The sequence below is a fragment of the Leuresthes tenuis genome, unplaced genomic scaffold (genome assembly GCF_036924035.1).
Source record: "Leuresthes tenuis unplaced genomic scaffold, fLeuTen1.0.hap1 SCAF_16, whole genome shotgun sequence".
In the NCBI taxonomy this organism is placed as follows: domain Eukaryota; kingdom Metazoa; phylum Chordata; class Actinopteri; order Atheriniformes; family Atherinopsidae; genus Leuresthes; species Leuresthes tenuis.
In genome coordinates, this window is record NW_027325370.1 from 25,345,127 (window position 1) to 25,362,663 (window position 17,537).

The window sequence follows — 17,537 nt, forward strand, 5'->3', positions numbered from 1 at the left end:
AGGCTCATGTCTTTTCTTGCTCAATTCCCTGCAGGTTCCAGTGCCTGAAAGGACTCAGTTTCTCCTGACACAGTGAGGGACCTATACAGGCATACATATGTCTGTTGATCCCTATTGTTGTGACCTCCACAGTTAGAACAGTTAGAGTTAGAACTTCTTTTCATAATTTAGCATTGACACAGTAGCAGTTTAAGTTAAAGCAAGTGTTAGAAGGCTAAATGAACAGAGATCATTTTCCAAATGTTAGGTCATGGCACCCCACTGAATATAAATCTATAAACAAATTTCTAACACTTTACATGAACCGTAAAATAATGACACGTTTCAAGTTGAATTGTTTAATTATTCATGTTTTTCAAGCTATGGAGATAAAACAGAATTAAATAAAGGTCACACCATGACCTTCTCCTTTTTTTTTACAGAGAAACAGCCAGGTAAAATACTTGTCTGTGTTCGACTTGGCTGCTAATGTATAGACCGAATCAGCTGTTTGTTTAAAATTACTTTCGGGTGGAAAACCCCTGCATTAGCTTACAAAAAAATTAATTGTCTTTATCCTTATTATTTCAAAGTAAATACATCTCATTAATCTCAAATAACTCAATATCTTAATATAGTAACGCTGAGGGAGATTGACTGGTGTCGTGTGTGCGTGTGTGTGCAGTTTAAGTGGGGCCCGGAACAGCAGCAAGCATTTGATGCGCTAAAATCAGCTCTGTGTCTCTCTCCAGTTTTAACAACTCCGGATCCAGCGGGGAAGTTTGTGTTGGACACCGATGCAAGTAATGATGGCCTCGGGGCGATCCTGGCCCAGGTCATGCAAGGGGAGCAAGTGATTGCTTATTACAGCAGGGCATTCTCGAAGCCAGAACGCAACTATTGTGTCACTCCGCGGGAACTGTTGGCGGTGGTGGAGTCTGTCAGTGGGTCTACATGATAAGATTAACTTGATTATAGCTATAGTTGGGTTATGCTCCTTATATGAGCAAGGGTAATTATCCTTGGATATTTGGTGGTGAATGAATCGAATCACTGGCACAAACCCATTTCAACTATTGTTAATATGGCCATTTCCGGTTGACGTCTTCACCACGACCAACAACAAAACTAAGGCATTCAAGAAAGATGGCGAACGAAGAGCAAGATGAAGCTATGTCCCTCTACATTTAGTTTATGATGAGCATGGTTATGGCACAAACGCGATGCACAACGGCGCATTCTCCATCGTGTTGTTTATTTCTTTCCGACAGCAACGACAACAACAGTAATATTGTCTCTTTCAATAAGAGTGACGATCGCGGGAAAAAATCTCGAGCATGCGCAGAATCGCTTTGATCCGATCCACTGTCGTCTATATGCATGTTCAGTGGGCATTTGGATCGTGTTATCTCGGGGTCTTAATTCGATCGTAAGTAACCCGACCCGATTCGATTTCTTATCAGATTAAGGTGTCTACATGAACTGAATAACTCAATCTTATTGTAATTTACACATTAATCCGATCCGATGGCACACATGTAACTGCACTGAGTGAACCACTTCAAACACTACCTGTGTGGAGTGAAATTGCCAGATGGATCGAACAACTGCAGGAGTACAACTTTTCTGTGGTGCACAGGCAACACAAAGTCATTTAAATGCGGACGGCCTCTTCAGGCGACCCTGTGGGCAGGATTGCTCACATTGCAATTATGCTGAGGCCAAGGACAACGAAGCAAGGCGGGAGCCAAAAGAACACTGCATGGCCCTGCGTCTGGATGATGTGACTGATTGGGCCAGGGAGCAGCAGGGGGACCCAGAGTTGGTTGGAGGCCAATCAGCGCCCAGACTGGTCGGAGGTTGCTGCTGCTGGTCCGCCCTTGAGGGGTCTGTGGTCACAGTGGGAGGGCCTGTCGCTTCGTGATGGAATGCTCTGGAGACTTTGGAAGGAGCCAGCTTTTGAAGGAGCCTGGAGGGAGAGATGGCAGGTGGTGGTGCCAAAGAGTCGACAAGGGGTGGTGCTTAGCATCCATCACGGCCAACAATTGTCTGTGAGGTGCTAATGGAGGGAATGTTTAGCCGTTTTGGGGTGCCCACTGAGCTGCACTCCGACCAGGGGAGGAATTTCGAGGCCCGGCTATTCATGGAAATGTGCCAGCAGCTTGGGATCTGTAAGACCAGGACGATACCTCTCCATCCCCAGTGTGACGGATTGGTGGAAAGATATAATCGTATTCAGTAGGTCTATAATTAACCAAAGAAATTCTTGGAAAATTTCGACTAAAAATCAACTAATCGGGACGGGGACTCGACTCTAATGGCAAACTCGACTGAGGGCTCTGACAGCATTTTGCAGTTTTGCATCATGTGCATCTGCGCAATATAATAGCCCATTAAAATTAAACACAAAAGGCGTACATCCAGGGCTCTCAATACACGCAATGAGCATGAGACACGCATTTGAACAAGTTCTCACGCTCACATGCCACACATGGTATTTCTCAAGCCAAATTTCTCTGGTGCGCTGCTATGGAAACAGCAGGAAACAAGACTAATAATAATATAAGTAATGAAAGACATGTCCAACCAAACCCCTTGCAATTAAACACAAATAGCGTATATCCATGTCTCTCAATATACGCAATGAGCATGAGACACGCATTTCAACAAGTTCTCACGCTCATACGCCACACATGGTATTTCTCACACCAAATTTCTCCAGTGCGCCGCTATGGAAACAGCAGAGCCCTGAGGAATGTTGTCATTGTTGGGCGGATGTGACTGCAGTTATAAAACAATAAAACTATTATTAGACTAAAATACTGAAATGTGTTTAATATGATATTAATAGCCTATAATATTGAAATATTTCCGTTTTTAGATGATATGCCATGTTTGTAGTTGAGCTGTGATATTCTTCCCGCCATCTATTTTGATGAAATTCTGCCACACTGCCGATGTCTTTGACATGGATGGTAGAGGACTCACTGTAAATTAAACACTCAAAATAAAAATAAAGATTCAGCAAACCACCGGACATTGAATAACATGGACATTCAACCTGGACCCGACAAAAGAGAGTCTATGACATGCATACAAGGGACTCACTGCGGAGCAGAGGACTTGGTGTGGGTCTACGCCCCGAAGCGGATCAAAGGGAAGTCACCTAAACTGCAGAGTAACTGGATCAGACCTTGAAAGCTCCTCGGGGTGAGGGGGGGAGGAGGGGCAGTGTAATGCTGGGGGAGATTGACTGGTGTTGTCTGTGTGTGTGGCAGTGGGTTATAGAGGGAGGTGTCCACTGTAGCTGCAGGGGACTTATTAAGTGTTTGGGGAGGGGAGGGGTTGCAGTGTGTTTTATATTTATATTTGTTGGACTGTGGTACAGCTGTCGGAGATCTTGGAGATTTTCACAGGAACATGCTTGATTGACAACAGTTTTAACTCCATGGGCCACTCATCAACTTCACACGGCTGCGCAGGGCAGTCTGCAGGCTGGTTCTCTTGAACTCATCAGCCGTCCGGCCGACTGGGAAATCTCCCGGTCGTCCTGATGGCCAGGGAAAAGCTAAACTAAAGCGTCTATGCAGGTTTCCGGTCGGACCACTTAGAGCAGCGCACACTGTGCACCGCCTAGAGAGAGCCGACCCAGAGCTATAGAGTATATACAGATATAGCTATACTATACTCTATATACAGATATAGCTATACTATACTCTATAGCTCTGAGCTGACCCATAGACATAATAAAGAGAGCTGACCGGCGACCGGACTACGGTGAGTGAAGAAAGCGGAGGAAAAGAGCGTGAAACATTTTATTGTTTAAAAAATTGAAGGTGAGTAAAACTATTTTATTTGTTGTTGGGTTAGGGTTCGGGTTAGGGTTGTTGCTGACTTGTTAGCTTGTTGCGCAGGACACTGTGAGACTCTGTTTTTCAATGGTTTAATTCAAATGTTCCCAATGCGGTGACCGCATTGCGGTTATCTAAAAACGATTTCACTCTCATACGTAGCCATAGTGATTGAAGATTTTTTTTCCCTGAATGTTTAGCCCAAGTTGATGGTACATGTTACAAGAGTGAAATGATTTCAGCCCCTCATTTTCGACATATAATTTTTTTAAAATCGCAGCTGCAGACATTTCAGCCCTCCTAACAGCCAAGAGACAGTTTTTGACTCACGGAGGGGATTCAGACACTGGAAAAAGACGACGTACAAATAAGGAGGATTTGCAGTTCATTCAAAGTCTGTAAAAATACACCAAATACTATTTTTATTTATTTTCAGTTGGTCAAAAGTCACAAATTATTATGCTAATGTTTTTCTGTCATTAGTTTACTACCTTATTAAAATTGTTGCAATTGTAAACACTGTTTTTAGTCTCATTTATCACTTTTTTTCCTGGGTTGTATGTGCCCCTCTAACACAAAAGCAAGCCCCAAGCTGGCCCCCCTATTAAAACTGGTCTAGAACCGACACTGCCACAGCATCCAGCTGTTCCAGGACTGAACAGAGGTTTACTATGGCAACCTCATTAATCTGTGATGGCAGACCACTCTGTGACAGCAGAGTATGCAGCCAAGCTCTCTATGACTTGTTCTACTCAGCCATCAGACTAAGATATATTATTAGATTCTACCTGCTCAGCTAATTCTAACAGTGTTTGCACAATTTGAGGGAGTGCCATGATCTGTGATGCCTCCTCTAAAGACCCGGCAATTCAATCAATTTCCCGGCACATTTGCAATGTAATACAATGTAGATGTGCACACTGCCCCCTACCGAACAAGATAGGTAGCTCGGTCAGCAGGGAGCTGAAGAAAAGCGGCTACTGACATCACTCTGCTGCGCCGCTCAGATTGCTTTTTCGTTTTGGAATTATGGGCAGTACTTTGTGGGCAGACCACGAAAACAAAAAAGCAAAAATGTGCCGTCTTGAAAAAGAAAATGCAAATGGAATGATTGATTACTAATTTTGCAGCCAATTTTGCAGTCCAATAATGCAGCCACATTCTTAAAATGAAAAAGCATTTCTGCAAATGCATTTTAATTTTCAAATTTTACATTTCAAATTGAATTTTGATATCTATTTGCTGGGGCATATTTTGAAAATTAAATCTCAAGTGTCTATTTCTTTTTAATTTTAATTAAGTGAAGGATTGAGCACTCCTGAAGAAGGAAATTAAAATGCAAATAGGACGATTGATTACTAATTTCATTTAGGAGTCAAATAATGCAGCCACATTCTTAAAATGAAAAAGCATTTCTGCAAATGCATTTTCATTTAAATTTTGGTCACGATTCGCTTCCATAGACTCAGGAAGTGGGTGAGAGGAGGATGTTAGCTAAGCTGACATCCATCATGGACAAGATATCTCACCGCCTACATGACACTGTGGGGTCCCTGAGCAGCTCCTTCAGCTGCAGACTGTTACACCCACGGTTTAAGAAGGAGACGTTCCGCAGGTCCTTCATCCCGACTGTTGTCAGGCTCTACAACACCCTTACCACCTGATAATGTTGTAGTTTGTTCATGTGTCTACTCACTACTACTCACCATGGCTGTATTTTTATCTTTATTTATTCTGTATTTATATTTCTAATATTTTAATACTTATATTTCCACTTACCATAGTATTCATGGTCACTTTACATTGCAATATTTTTAATTTCATTTATGCCTTGCAGTATTATTTATGTCATGGTCACTTACTTTTGGAATATTATTTATATTATGGTCACTTATTTTTGCAATAATATTATTATTATTACGGTCACTTACTTTTGCAATATTACTTATATTCTGGTCACTTTACATTACAATACTTTTTATATCACACCATTTTCCTTTGTCTTCGGTACTTGTGTATACGTGTTTGCAGGTTGATTGTTTTCTTGTTTATTGAGTAGGTTATAGATATCTGTCTGTTTTTTGTGTTTTTGCCCCTTTTTAATTTAATTCTGTAGTGTATACTACAGTTTTCTTTCTGCTGCTGTAATAAGTAAATGTCCTGTTGTGGGATGAATAAAGTATATATCATCATTTCTCTGAGGCTGGTGATGATGTGGAGCCTTGTTCTGTTTGAGTGAGAGTGGTAAGAGATCTGTTTCAATGGGATAAAGTGGTTTGACTTGATTAGATTGGATTCAGGCATCCCTGTTTTTAATGTTATATTGTTTTTCACATTTCGCTGTTCTCTCATACTGCAGTACGGACACATTGGATTTTAGGAGGGGTGCTGTGATTTTTTTTTTTTTTTTTAATGCGTGGGGAATGTCGACATAACAAGTGACATGCAGTATGTGCTAGTGTTTAGATTGTTTTTAAACTAATTATTAAAGTGGTCTCAAAATACTTATGTTTTATAGTTAATTTAGTTTGCTGAGTCAGTGGCACTGTTTCTACTGTACTTTTTTGGTTTAGTTCAGCAGTTTGTTTGCGTTAGTCTGCCCACCCTTGTACGGCCTGCATAAAAGATCTGGGAACATGGTTGTAAGGTGGACTAACTAGTTTTTTATATATACATATGTTTGTTTCTGTCTGGGTTACTCCCATCAAATCTGGTAATTTCCTGTAATTTCTTGGACATTGGGAAATAGGATTAGCCAAGGTTGATATGTCTTATTTTTTAACAATCTTATTTCATATCTTATTTTTAACAGTATGTAATGGCTTTTTTTGGCCACTCTCCCATAAAGCCCAGCTCTATGGACTGTACAGCTGTTTGTGGTCCTATGGACAGATATTCCAGTCTCTGCTGTGGAACTCTGCAACTACTTCAGGGTTACCTTAGGGCAAAAATTGACTGGAATGCTAATTTTCCCAGATCTGTCCACCACTTGTTCCACTTTTGTTGATAAGCTAGAGGTATTGGATCATCCTAATCACATTTTATCCTGCATAGTTCCTGTAACAGCAGTGTGGCAGAGAGTATACACGTGGACAAAATTGTTGGTACCCCTCAGTTAAAGAAGGAAAAACCCACAATTATCACTGAAAGCACTTGAAACCTACAAAAGTAACAATAACTAAAAATTCATTGAAAATTAAATAATCAAAATCAGCCATTACTTTTGAAATGTTAATTAACATAATTATTTAAAAAAACAAACTAATGAAATAGGGCTGGACAAAAGTGATGGTACCTCCTATAAAAGATTGAAAACTATTTGACCAGAGTGACATGATTAACTCAGGTGTGTCCTTTAATTGACATCACAGGTGTTTCCAAACTCATAATCAGTCAGTCTGCCTATTTAAAGGGAGACAAGTAGTCACTCTGCTGTTTGGTGAAAAGGTGTGTACCACACTGAACATGGACAACAGAAAACGGAGGAGAGAATTGTCCCAGGACATCCGAAAAAAAATTATAAACAAAGTGGCCTTCAATGAGCCCAGATCTGAATCCCATTGAACATCTGTGGAAGGAGCTGAAACATGCCATTTGGAGAAGACACCCATCAAACCTGAGACAACTGGAGCAGTTTGCTCATGAGGAGTGGGCCAAAATACCTGTTGACAGCTGCAGAACGCTCATTGACAAATACAGAAATTGTTTAATTGCAGTGATTGCCTCAAAAGGTTGTGCAACAAAATATTAAGTTATGGGTACCATCATTTTTGTCCAGCCCTATTTCATTAGTTGTTTTTTTTAAATAATTATGTTAATCAACATTTCAAAAGTAATGGCTGATTTTGATTTTTTTAATTTTCAATGAATTTTTATTTATTGTTACTTTTGTAGGTTTCAAGTGCTTTCAGTGAGAATTGTGGGTTTTTCCTTCTTTAACTGAGGGGTACCAACAATTTTGTCCACGTGTGTATAAGAGATCCTAGGAATCCCAGTGGATCATCGATGAGCTGATTATGGACAACATACCATACACCACAGCAAACCAAGAGCCCTGTCCACAGACAGCTTATATCTGGCTAAGTCCACCTCACACAGGGTTTTGGACCTTAGCTCCCCTGGAATGCTTTGAAGCACATCTCGGCCGTTGCTGATCAATTTGGAGTGAATCAGCCATGGTGACAGCAACCTTGTCAGAAGGCAGGCTCTTTAGGAGGTCTTCGATACAGAAGTTTATCTGATCAAAGTACTGCGGTGATAAGACAATTCAACTTTGCAGTGCTAACAAATTTTTTAACTTTTTAAAAAATTTTGTACCTTTGGCTCTGTCGACTGCGCCGTCTGGAAGAACTTTGAAATGAAAGTTGCCATGTAAATGTTACTTAACCATCTCCATGTTTGTTTAGCCCACTTCATCCGCCATTCATCTGACCGTTTCCTGTGAGCGCCGCAGCAGTAAGCAACATACTAGGCTCGCTCACGATGGACTTTTTCAATATAAAAGCCGGTGAGCAACAGACATTTACAGTAAAAATAATAAATAATAAAAACTGCATTAATGGGAGACAAATAATTGTCGGCAAAAATTAATTAATTTGTTAACGCAAAAATAATGCGTAATTGTGCCCAGCCCTATTTTTAACAAATATCGTTGTCTTTCCGTCTCATTCAAGTGTGAGGTTTGTACTGCCATAGCGAAACTAAGGAGAACTGTCAAATTGGACACAAATTTGGTGGCGGTCTCGTCGATGTGACGTCACTGGTACCCATGAATATGACACTTGAGCCTCTGGCCGGGTCTTTTCTTTTCTTTTCCTTTCTTTTTCTTTTTATGGTTCCTGGTTTCAACCTCTCTTTTGCTGGGATTCTCCCTGTTTGTGAGGTAGATGGGAACCTCAGTGGTTGTGGCAAGCCACCCAAAAAAAAAAAAAAAAACTGAATTTTTTGTCAGTGATCGGGGATTTTTTTTGTAAATTGTTGTGGACATCATATGTGCTTATTGACATTTAAAAAAAAAATTTATATACTTTTACAATACAACTTAACACGTGTAAATATTTATCTGTTTGTTGTGTGAGTTCTTTACTCTTCCACTCAAAACAGATTGCATATACCCCTTTCTCCTGTAGCAAATCTAGCCTTCTGATTTATTGTCCTTTCTTGAGCTGAGCAGAGTGTTCAATTATCTCTAAACTTTTTTTGCTCTCTTGACATTTCCTCTTGTTCTGTAAAGGACTTTTCAATGAAGTCATACTTGTACTGGCTTGTTAACAGCTCCTTAATTGTCACGGTTTATGTTCTGTTCCATGTCTTGTCTCGTCATTTCCTATCGTGCTCGTTCATTCATTTGTCACGTGACAGCTACCGAGTCACTGTCGTGCATTAAACAACAAAGGCAGGGAGGATACAGACACAAGTCACCTTATGTCACGGTTTAAGTTCTGTTCCATGTCTTGTCTCGTCATTTCCTGTCTTGCCCTTCCTCCCGTGTCAAGCATCTCATTGTCTTCCCTGATTCCCAAGTGTTTCCACCTGTTCCCCTTGGTCCCTTATGTGTTCAAATAGTCTGCGTTTCCCTTGTCTTGTGCCAGTATGTTGTCTCTTCCCATGAGCTACACTACCAGCCTCATTGTCACAGTACCACGAGCCTGCAGTGAGCGTTCCTCCTGCAGTGCTATCTTGTTTGTAATTTATTCTTGTCCATGGCCATAGTTTATTTATTATCACGGTAAGTTTCATAGCTTTGTTTGTTCCTCCGTTTTTAAGGAGAGATTTTTGTTGTAACCATTCATAGTTGCCTCCGTTAAAGGAGAGCTTTAAGTTATAGTTAAAGTTTATATTGCCTCTGTTTTAAGAGTGCGCCTTTTGTTAAATCCGCCTCATTAGGAGAGCGTGTCTTTGTTTGTTTAATTGTTCATAGCTTTTCTGTTTTCCTCCCAGTTTGGAGAGATTTGTTTTGTAACTTTCATAGCTGTGCTCCTCCTCCGCCATAGTTACTGAGGCGAGTGCTTAAGTTTTCATAGCCCTTTTCTTTGCGCTGCTTGGAGATCGCCCTGCCTTGCTGTGCTCTGTGTTCTGTGTTTAAAAATAAAGCCTCTTGGAATCCAAAACGACCCTGCGTCTATGTCCTGAGTCCTCGGTACCTGACATTAATTCTGTCAACTGCACTCCTGTTGGCATGAACTGAGGGGTAGCCACACTTCCTGCTACCGTAATCTTGTACTAAGCAATTTATGACCCATCCTTGTAAAGCCTAGTTTATGCTTCTGCGTACACGTCAACGTGGACCCCTACACCGTAGCCTGACGTGCACCTCCAAAAAATCCTAACTACGCGTCAAGTTGATGCAGACCCTAAGGGCTGTGATTGTTTGGCTCAGAACGTAATTTCCGGCAGTTGCTTTTTCCGGTCTTATCGTATACGGCGAAGAAGATTGTCAAATTGACTTCAAGACATTCAAAAGTATCGTAAGTGCATTTGTTCATGCAGGTGGGTGAGCCAGTGTTGGAAATTCACCCGTTCACAGCCTCGACCGGTTTAGTGGTCGTACAGACCACCTCCGCAAACGTCCTCTCTGTCGCCTGCGCTTCAACATTTGCAATATAAGCATTTGTTCTTCAATACTGATGAGCTCCAACTGTAAATACAGCTGCTCCACCTCGGTTGCCATTCTTTACTGTTGTTAATTGTGACCGGAAGAAAAAAACAAGGATTCGGCTATAACCCCTGACACCACACAAACACACAGCAACACGCCCCCCTAGCGGCATGGTGAATTGCAGAGCAACGTGTTCCCACAACGCAGCACTTCGAATGCTCAATGACGGCGTCATGTCCTACGCCGTCAACATGACGCAGAAGCATAAACTAGGTTTAAGGCTCTACCTACGTAGGGTCTATCACCCCGACTGTTAACCACCTCCCCAGGTTCCATCAGTTTTGATGCTTTGGTGCCAATTAGTATGTTAACATCAGCATTTACAAGATGAATTTTTAACTTCTTTCAGATAAGACCATTTAGACAACTCCTCGTCACCAATGATGTCTGTAGAAACAGACATCTCCTTTTGGGTAAACACTTTAGGAAATTAATAGAAATGTTTGCCAGATTAATCTCCAGGCTTTCAATGATGGAGCTTGTCACCGTCTTATGATTCATGGTGCGGAGATGAATCTTGGCCTTTCGTCCTTGAGTGTTCAACTTATGAAGGAGCTTTTCAGAGCAGAAAGTACCTGTGTTGCCTGGGTCCAAGAAGGCATAAGTTTTAATAACCTTAGTTCCCTTTGACTTTATTCCCTTCATTTGAACAGGCAAGGTGGGTAAATTGCCATTATGGTGGCCAGCCCTGTATGATTACTGGTGGAGAAAGTTGCACAGCTTTCAGAGGACTTCTTTAGCTGCTCTGCATCCTTCTGATTAACTTTTTCCCCTTCATCCAATATGCAAAATACTAAGATGCATTTGGCTGCACTGTTTGAAAGTGGTACGCTTATCACAACTCTTACTTAAGTGTCCTGTGTTCAAGTAGCCAAGCATAGGCCTTTCTCCTTTGGAAAGTCAAATTTTTCCCAGTGTGACCTTTTTGCTAGTTGTTGACATTGTTCCAAAACATGACCATCCTGTGCATAATTCATGCAAAAAGAGGGGTTGTTTTTGTGGGAGCCTGTCCATTTTTGTAAGCAGCAATTTTGTATCCTTCCTTGATATAAACATGAGTGGCAAAGCTATTTCTTTTCAACTGTGATTTAATTTGAGACATACTTGGTCTTGTTATTCCTTTAACAAGTGGCATGTCCTGTAGGACGCCAAAAAGTGGATCTCAGGTAATCCTGATCTGCTGCTCAATGAAGCTAACACTCAGTGGGTTTACATGATGAGATTAACTCGATTATAGCTATGGTTGGTGGTTGATGTCTTCACCACCAACAACAACAAAACTCAGGCATTCGAGAAAGATGGCGAACGAAGAGCAAGATGAAGCTACATCCCTCTACGTTTATGATGAACATGGTTATGGCACAAACGCGATGCACAACGGCACATTCTCCATCGCGTTTTTTCTTTCTGACAGCAACGACAACAACAGTAATATCGTCTCCTTCGACTTCGTGTGACGATTGTGGGAAAAAATCTCGAGCATGCGCAGAACGCTCGATCCTATCCACTGTAGTCTCCAGGCACGTTAAGTGTACATTTGGATCGAGTTATCCCGGGGTCTTAATTCGATTTCTTGTCGAATTAAGCTTGTTACATGAGCTTAATAACTCAATCTTATTGTAATTTAGCCATTAATCCGATCCGATTGCCCGCATGTAACCGCACTGACTGTCTGGGGAACCAACCCAGTCTCACGGCTGTTCGTGAAACTGTCACGAAATTAGTCTTTCAAATTCGTGCTCCCTGCCACGACTTAACTATAGGTGTTCGTGCTGCTCAGCACGACTTTAAAATGAATGCATTTCAATAGCAAGCATCTTTCTGTTGGCACCACATATTTTACAGCTGTGCGGTGGTGGTTCTGATGATCGCATTTATGTGTTTTTAATGTCTTGATTGGCGTTTAAAAGTCAATCTTGTCTTTCTGTAATTATTAGATAATTAATAGGTCCTTGAAGCGCAATGTTTTCATGCGTTTGCGGCATATATGACAGAAAATAAGAGCGTTTTCACGGTTCTTTCGGGTCAAAATATATTACAAATATACCCCTGATTATTAACGGTACTGTAGAGACGTGTAGTGGCCATTGCTAAGAAATATTTTTGCTTGTTTTCCAAGAAAAATTGTAATTTCCTTGGTTTGTTTCGTCAATTTACACTACAATTCCCATAAGTCTCAGCGGCGGTTGCTATGGTGATCATAATTTGTACATTTTATTTACTTTTTATGTGCAGCTTTTAAAGCCAGCACAGTTAGAAATTTAAGTTTTTATATTTAGGAGAAGCTATAAAGAGCGTTTTCACGGTTCTTTCGGGTCACAATAAAATACAAATATACTCCTGATTATTTTTTCAGCGGTTTCCCGCGGGGATCCACCCATTGCGATCAGACTACTACCCAGGTAGGTTGTGTGCTCTCATAATGTTCTGCTGCCTGTGTGACTGAAAGGTCATTAATGATGCCGTTTTTTGCCATGACACACATAGTTTGTACATTTGGCAAATGATTCAAAGACTGGTAGTTTGGACTTTGTCAGCAACATTTAAAGTGACAGTTTTTTTTCTGGTGAAATTAGGCTTGCTGGCATTTCAAACTTTTCACTGTTAATGTAGACACGACTGTGTAGTAAATGATTGCGTCTAGGTTCATCAGAATTACATTATCAGATTACAAAAGAGCTGTAACTAGAATCAGCGTTACATATTTGATAACATCTTTTTTTCTCCACTCAGCAGTGGTCCTGGTAAGAGAAAAAAATTTATTTATTTTGAATTATATGTATTTATTTATTTTGTATTTTGTAATTACATTAACTTTCTCTGTTCTCTGCAGCTACATTCAATACACGACAACACACAACTTATACTACACCCACACTACGAAACCAACGGCACTTTTAAGAGCCAATCTCTACCTGTTTCCCTGTATATTTTCAACCATCTCTATATCTTTACCTCTATCTCTCAACCTGTTTGTCTATCTAGCCTTGTCTGTCTCTGTCTTCTTTCCAGAATCAGTCTGTCTGTTTGTATATTTGTATTACTCGTCTGTCTCTCTGTGTTGCAATGGCCTACAGACATACCTCTGACCCAAATAATCCCCACTACAAAGAGGGGAGACGCATGGCTGTGGAAATTGATTTTGACCACACTTTAGCTGAAGCCCAGGTAAGTATTTTATATATCTCATTCATTGTGTAGTTGAACAGATGGGTGACAAAGTGGGGCACGGGGGCTTACTGAATGGTTTGATTGTGAATGATGTGAATAATATACTATGACCTTCACAATCACCCCATATAAACACCCTGTCCATCACGATCATTAAAACACAAAATGAGGGAATATCTTTTTTAGAATGTTGTTCGTCCCTTGAGACAAGTGAAATCAGTGAAAAATGCAAGTTCTTATCGTAATTTGAAAAATCTACTTCATAAAACAAACATCTACTGTTTGCCCTACCTTGATATCCTTCCCACTGCAACTACTTATGCCTACAAACTACTCCAAAATTAAATGTAGAGAATAACTGGCATATATTGTATGACATCATTACTTTAATTTGATTTGTTATGCATATCATTTCATAGACACAGGGAAGAGGCACATGTGGGGACTCGCAGTGCACAGCAGCAAGGGAAACTTCAAGGAGAGCTTCCAAACTGGATGAAGAGGGGATGGAAGTTGCTGTGTGTCGCCATGGATTCCTTCTGAAGGCTCTCAATATGTACAGGGGGGAGATATTTGCTTACCCTCTGTTTCTTCAGAAGGAGCTCATGTCAGCCAAGGCACAGTTCTTTGCCATGGATGTGGCCTGCAAATACTGGCCATACCTGGAGAAAGCTGCCAGTGTCCTTCCTGCTCTCCAGGAGCTGGCAAAAATGAAACCCTTCCTGAGTGTTATGCATGCTCGTGCTCATGCTACTAAGTGTGAGGTACGTTTAATATTTTTTGGATCATATGTGCATTTCTAATGATCACAGCCACATTAAGGATATAAAATTGCTGTCTTTTTGCATGACTATTGCACCTCCCCTTTGCTGACAGATTAAATGGAGTGGGAGGAACCAGGAAGGAGCAGGGACAACTGCCGGTGAGGAGGTGGAGCAGGTCAACAGCTACCTCTCCCGTTGTGCCCTGACAACTAAATACATGTCTAAAGCAGGTGATTAGAGTGTTCCTTATTCTTGCATACCTTCTTATATTGTATATATTATAACCTCATTATTTGCTTTCAACAGCAGGGTGGACATGCTTACATTGCACGCACTGGGGTGGAACCACAAAAAAAATGGCGCTCTACATCAGGCCCTTTCCACAAGATATGTGAAGGTAGGTCTCATGTGTCTTCCTTTAATAGTTTTGTGTACACTTGGCCTGTTGTCAGTGATACAAAGTTTTAATTCAGACCACTTTATCTGACCACTTTATCAGACCTGTCAGAGACTCATTGATGAGACTGCAAGGCTAGCTGAACTCCAAACACAGCTACAGTGCTCAGATCAGACCTTGTCACAGTGGACCTCAGATGTGAAGGAATGGGCAGCTGATGGTAAGCATGACCAAATAACAGAAAACAATATATATCCTTTTCTAATACTATTGACTGACTGAATTCTATGGCTGAAATCTATGGATTTAAACAGATGGTGACATCACCTGCCACTAGCCAACAGCATGTCACTGTTAGATCTGATGTATATTCATGTGGTGTTTATCCTAACTTCCAATTTCCCTAAAGGAAGCGTACATACCAAGTTACACAATCAGGTTGGTTAAAGGGCTTTGATATGTAAGACTATGTAAGTGTTATTTTCTATCACTATTATTTCTACAGAGACTCTACAGACAGCTGATCCCACTGAAGAGACCACACACACAGGCCTTCAGCAGTCCATTGAGGGTCTTTACCTCAGTGTGAGGCAGCGGAAGCAAACCCTTTACCGTCAGAATGGTATGACTATATTATATAACAGGTTGATGAAATCTAATTGCTGTATTTAAGAATTCTGTTAACACTTCACCAAGAAATACACTATGTACGTAAAGTAGTTGCTGATCAGCTAAGTAAAGTAAGTAAATTATTATTATTGTTAAATCCTGTTCTATAATTGACCGACTGTGTGCAGTGCACTTTTGTTGTTGTTGAACAGTTCCGTCACAAACCTCTCTTCTTTTCATGTCTTTCTAGACAGCAGCAAACTTCACCATCGCCTTCGAAGGAAGCTGGCAGATCAGAAAAAGGCCCTTTTTCTGGAGATCCAGAAATACAACTTTCTTGTGCAAGCCTCTGCCACAAATATTGATGCAGCCATGGTGGACCATTCCCTGACTGGAGAGAGCACTGTGTCCCCCATATGGCCATGGCAGGTTCATGGCAGCGCTATGTCAGTTTTAAATGCTTCATACCAATTTAACAACATTTAATAATACGATTTGTAATGCTGCTATACAAGACTGTCCAATGTATGCATGTAACTGTTTTTTATTTTTAGCAAACATCACAATCAAGAAGCAGCTGCATGACCAAGTGATGCTGACAAGTGCGACTGCAAGAGGAACGAAACATTTTGGTGTTGGAGATGGCACAACACTGCACATGGTTGCAGAACCTTGCAGTGGTTCTCAAGAACAAAGTGGCTGAGGAGGGTAAGTAGAAAAACTGCCTTGTGCATAACAAGATGGCAATGATAGGTACTTCCTGGAGAGATATTCGGTTCAATTCAATTTTATTTCTATAGTGCCAAATGGTAACAGACGTTATCTCAGGACACTTTTCATATAGAGCAGGTCAGACACTGGCTGCCTCATTTGTCCTTGCAGTAAAACCTCTCACTGTCATAGTAACCTCTCGCTGTAGATTTGAATGGGGCCTTTCTGCTACTATCTTATGATGTAGTATGTCTGTAATGTAATCTCTTGTGTATTTTCAAATGTAGACACAGGAAGTGAAGGACTTTGCTGTCTCTTACGAAGGAGACTTTCAGAGGTGTTGGACAGGTTTCAAGAGGTCCTCCAACAGTACAAGATTGCTTTAGGTCCTGAAGCCTCTGTCCTTACACATGTTGAAGAGGAAGAACAAAGTGACCTGAGCAGTCCAGACACCAGTGAAGATGAAGAGGACAACACAATGTAGGTAATGTATTTATGTTTGTTTATTTTCGGTCATTCACAAACCTAGACCTGTTACTGTTACTATTGAGGGATTCTTTTTTTTTATGTATATAGTAATGCTTTACACACCTTGATTTTAAAACAGTTCAACTTCTAATGTAAAATTTCTGCTTTTTTGTTTTTCTGTATTTCCACAGATTCTGGACATAGATAATTGTGGCTAAGGAAATGCGCTTCGAGTGGTTGGAAGACTACTCGCTTTTACGCTTCTCACATTCATAAACTGATGGCATTGGCTGCAATGCAAGGTGCCTGAAACAGCTGTTAACCGATCGCCATACAACCTGCCTTCTTTTACATCAGGGAGAGGATGTTTTTTTTTATACTTGATTACATGTTTTTTTTTTGTCAGTGCTTTTGAAGTTAGCCTAGCCTCAAAGTCCAGTGTTATGAATAAATGCAGCCTCTTGGCTTATTTGACAAATATGTGTTTGGTGTATCTTTACTTGTGTATTCATGAAAGATAAATAAAATATTGCCAAAGATGAGTATTTTGTTCTCATATTATTCCTTCACTGAATGTATATGATCTTTCGTTTGTTAGTTAATAGGAATAGGTTTCTATCGTTGCTATGGCGGTTCCTTTGGACTCTGCTAGCACTGTCAATTATGTACTTCCGCCATTTTTTTTTTTTTTTTTTACGGCCAACCTCTCACCGCTTGGTTTTTTTACCGCCAGGATGTGTCAAGTTTTTACGGTATCCTTCCAAAAATGGGTCACTTAACTTACTCGTAACTTACCACCATAACGTGTTATGTGCACACACTGTTAACAACATTAGACTAAAAGTTTATCGCAACCTTTTATATACAATATGTGGCAAACATAGAGACGAAGCCCGAAAGTTGGTTTTGTGACGTTGCTTAATCGGTTC

The 17,537-nt window shown here is 40.7% G+C and overlaps 1 protein-coding gene across 2 annotated transcripts; it reads left to right on the top strand.

The window, feature by feature from the left end:
• The first annotated feature begins 7,091 nt into the window (after nucleotides 1-7,091).
• On the top strand, nucleotides 7,092-16,987 carry LOC140272406 (uncharacterized). Of its 2 annotated transcripts, none has more exons than XM_072367837.1 (10): nucleotides 7,092-13,656; nucleotides 14,079-14,423; nucleotides 14,536-14,653; nucleotides 14,730-14,820; nucleotides 14,923-15,040; nucleotides 15,326-15,442; nucleotides 15,680-15,875; nucleotides 15,984-16,137; nucleotides 16,428-16,624; nucleotides 16,800-16,987. In XM_072367837.1, exons 1-4 carry the CDS (start codon nucleotides 13,555-13,557, stop codon nucleotides 14,816-14,818), a joined length of 654 nt encoding a protein of 217 aa, XP_072223938.1. In that variant the 5' UTR covers nucleotides 7,092-13,554; the 3' UTR covers nucleotides 14,819-14,820; nucleotides 14,923-15,040; nucleotides 15,326-15,442; nucleotides 15,680-15,875; nucleotides 15,984-16,137; nucleotides 16,428-16,624; nucleotides 16,800-16,987. The 2 variants fall into 2 exon arrangements, with proteins under 2 accessions (XP_072223938.1, XP_072223939.1); XM_072367838.1 differs by having other exon boundaries at nucleotides 16,428-16,620.
• Nucleotides 16,988-17,537: the final 550 nt, after the last annotated feature.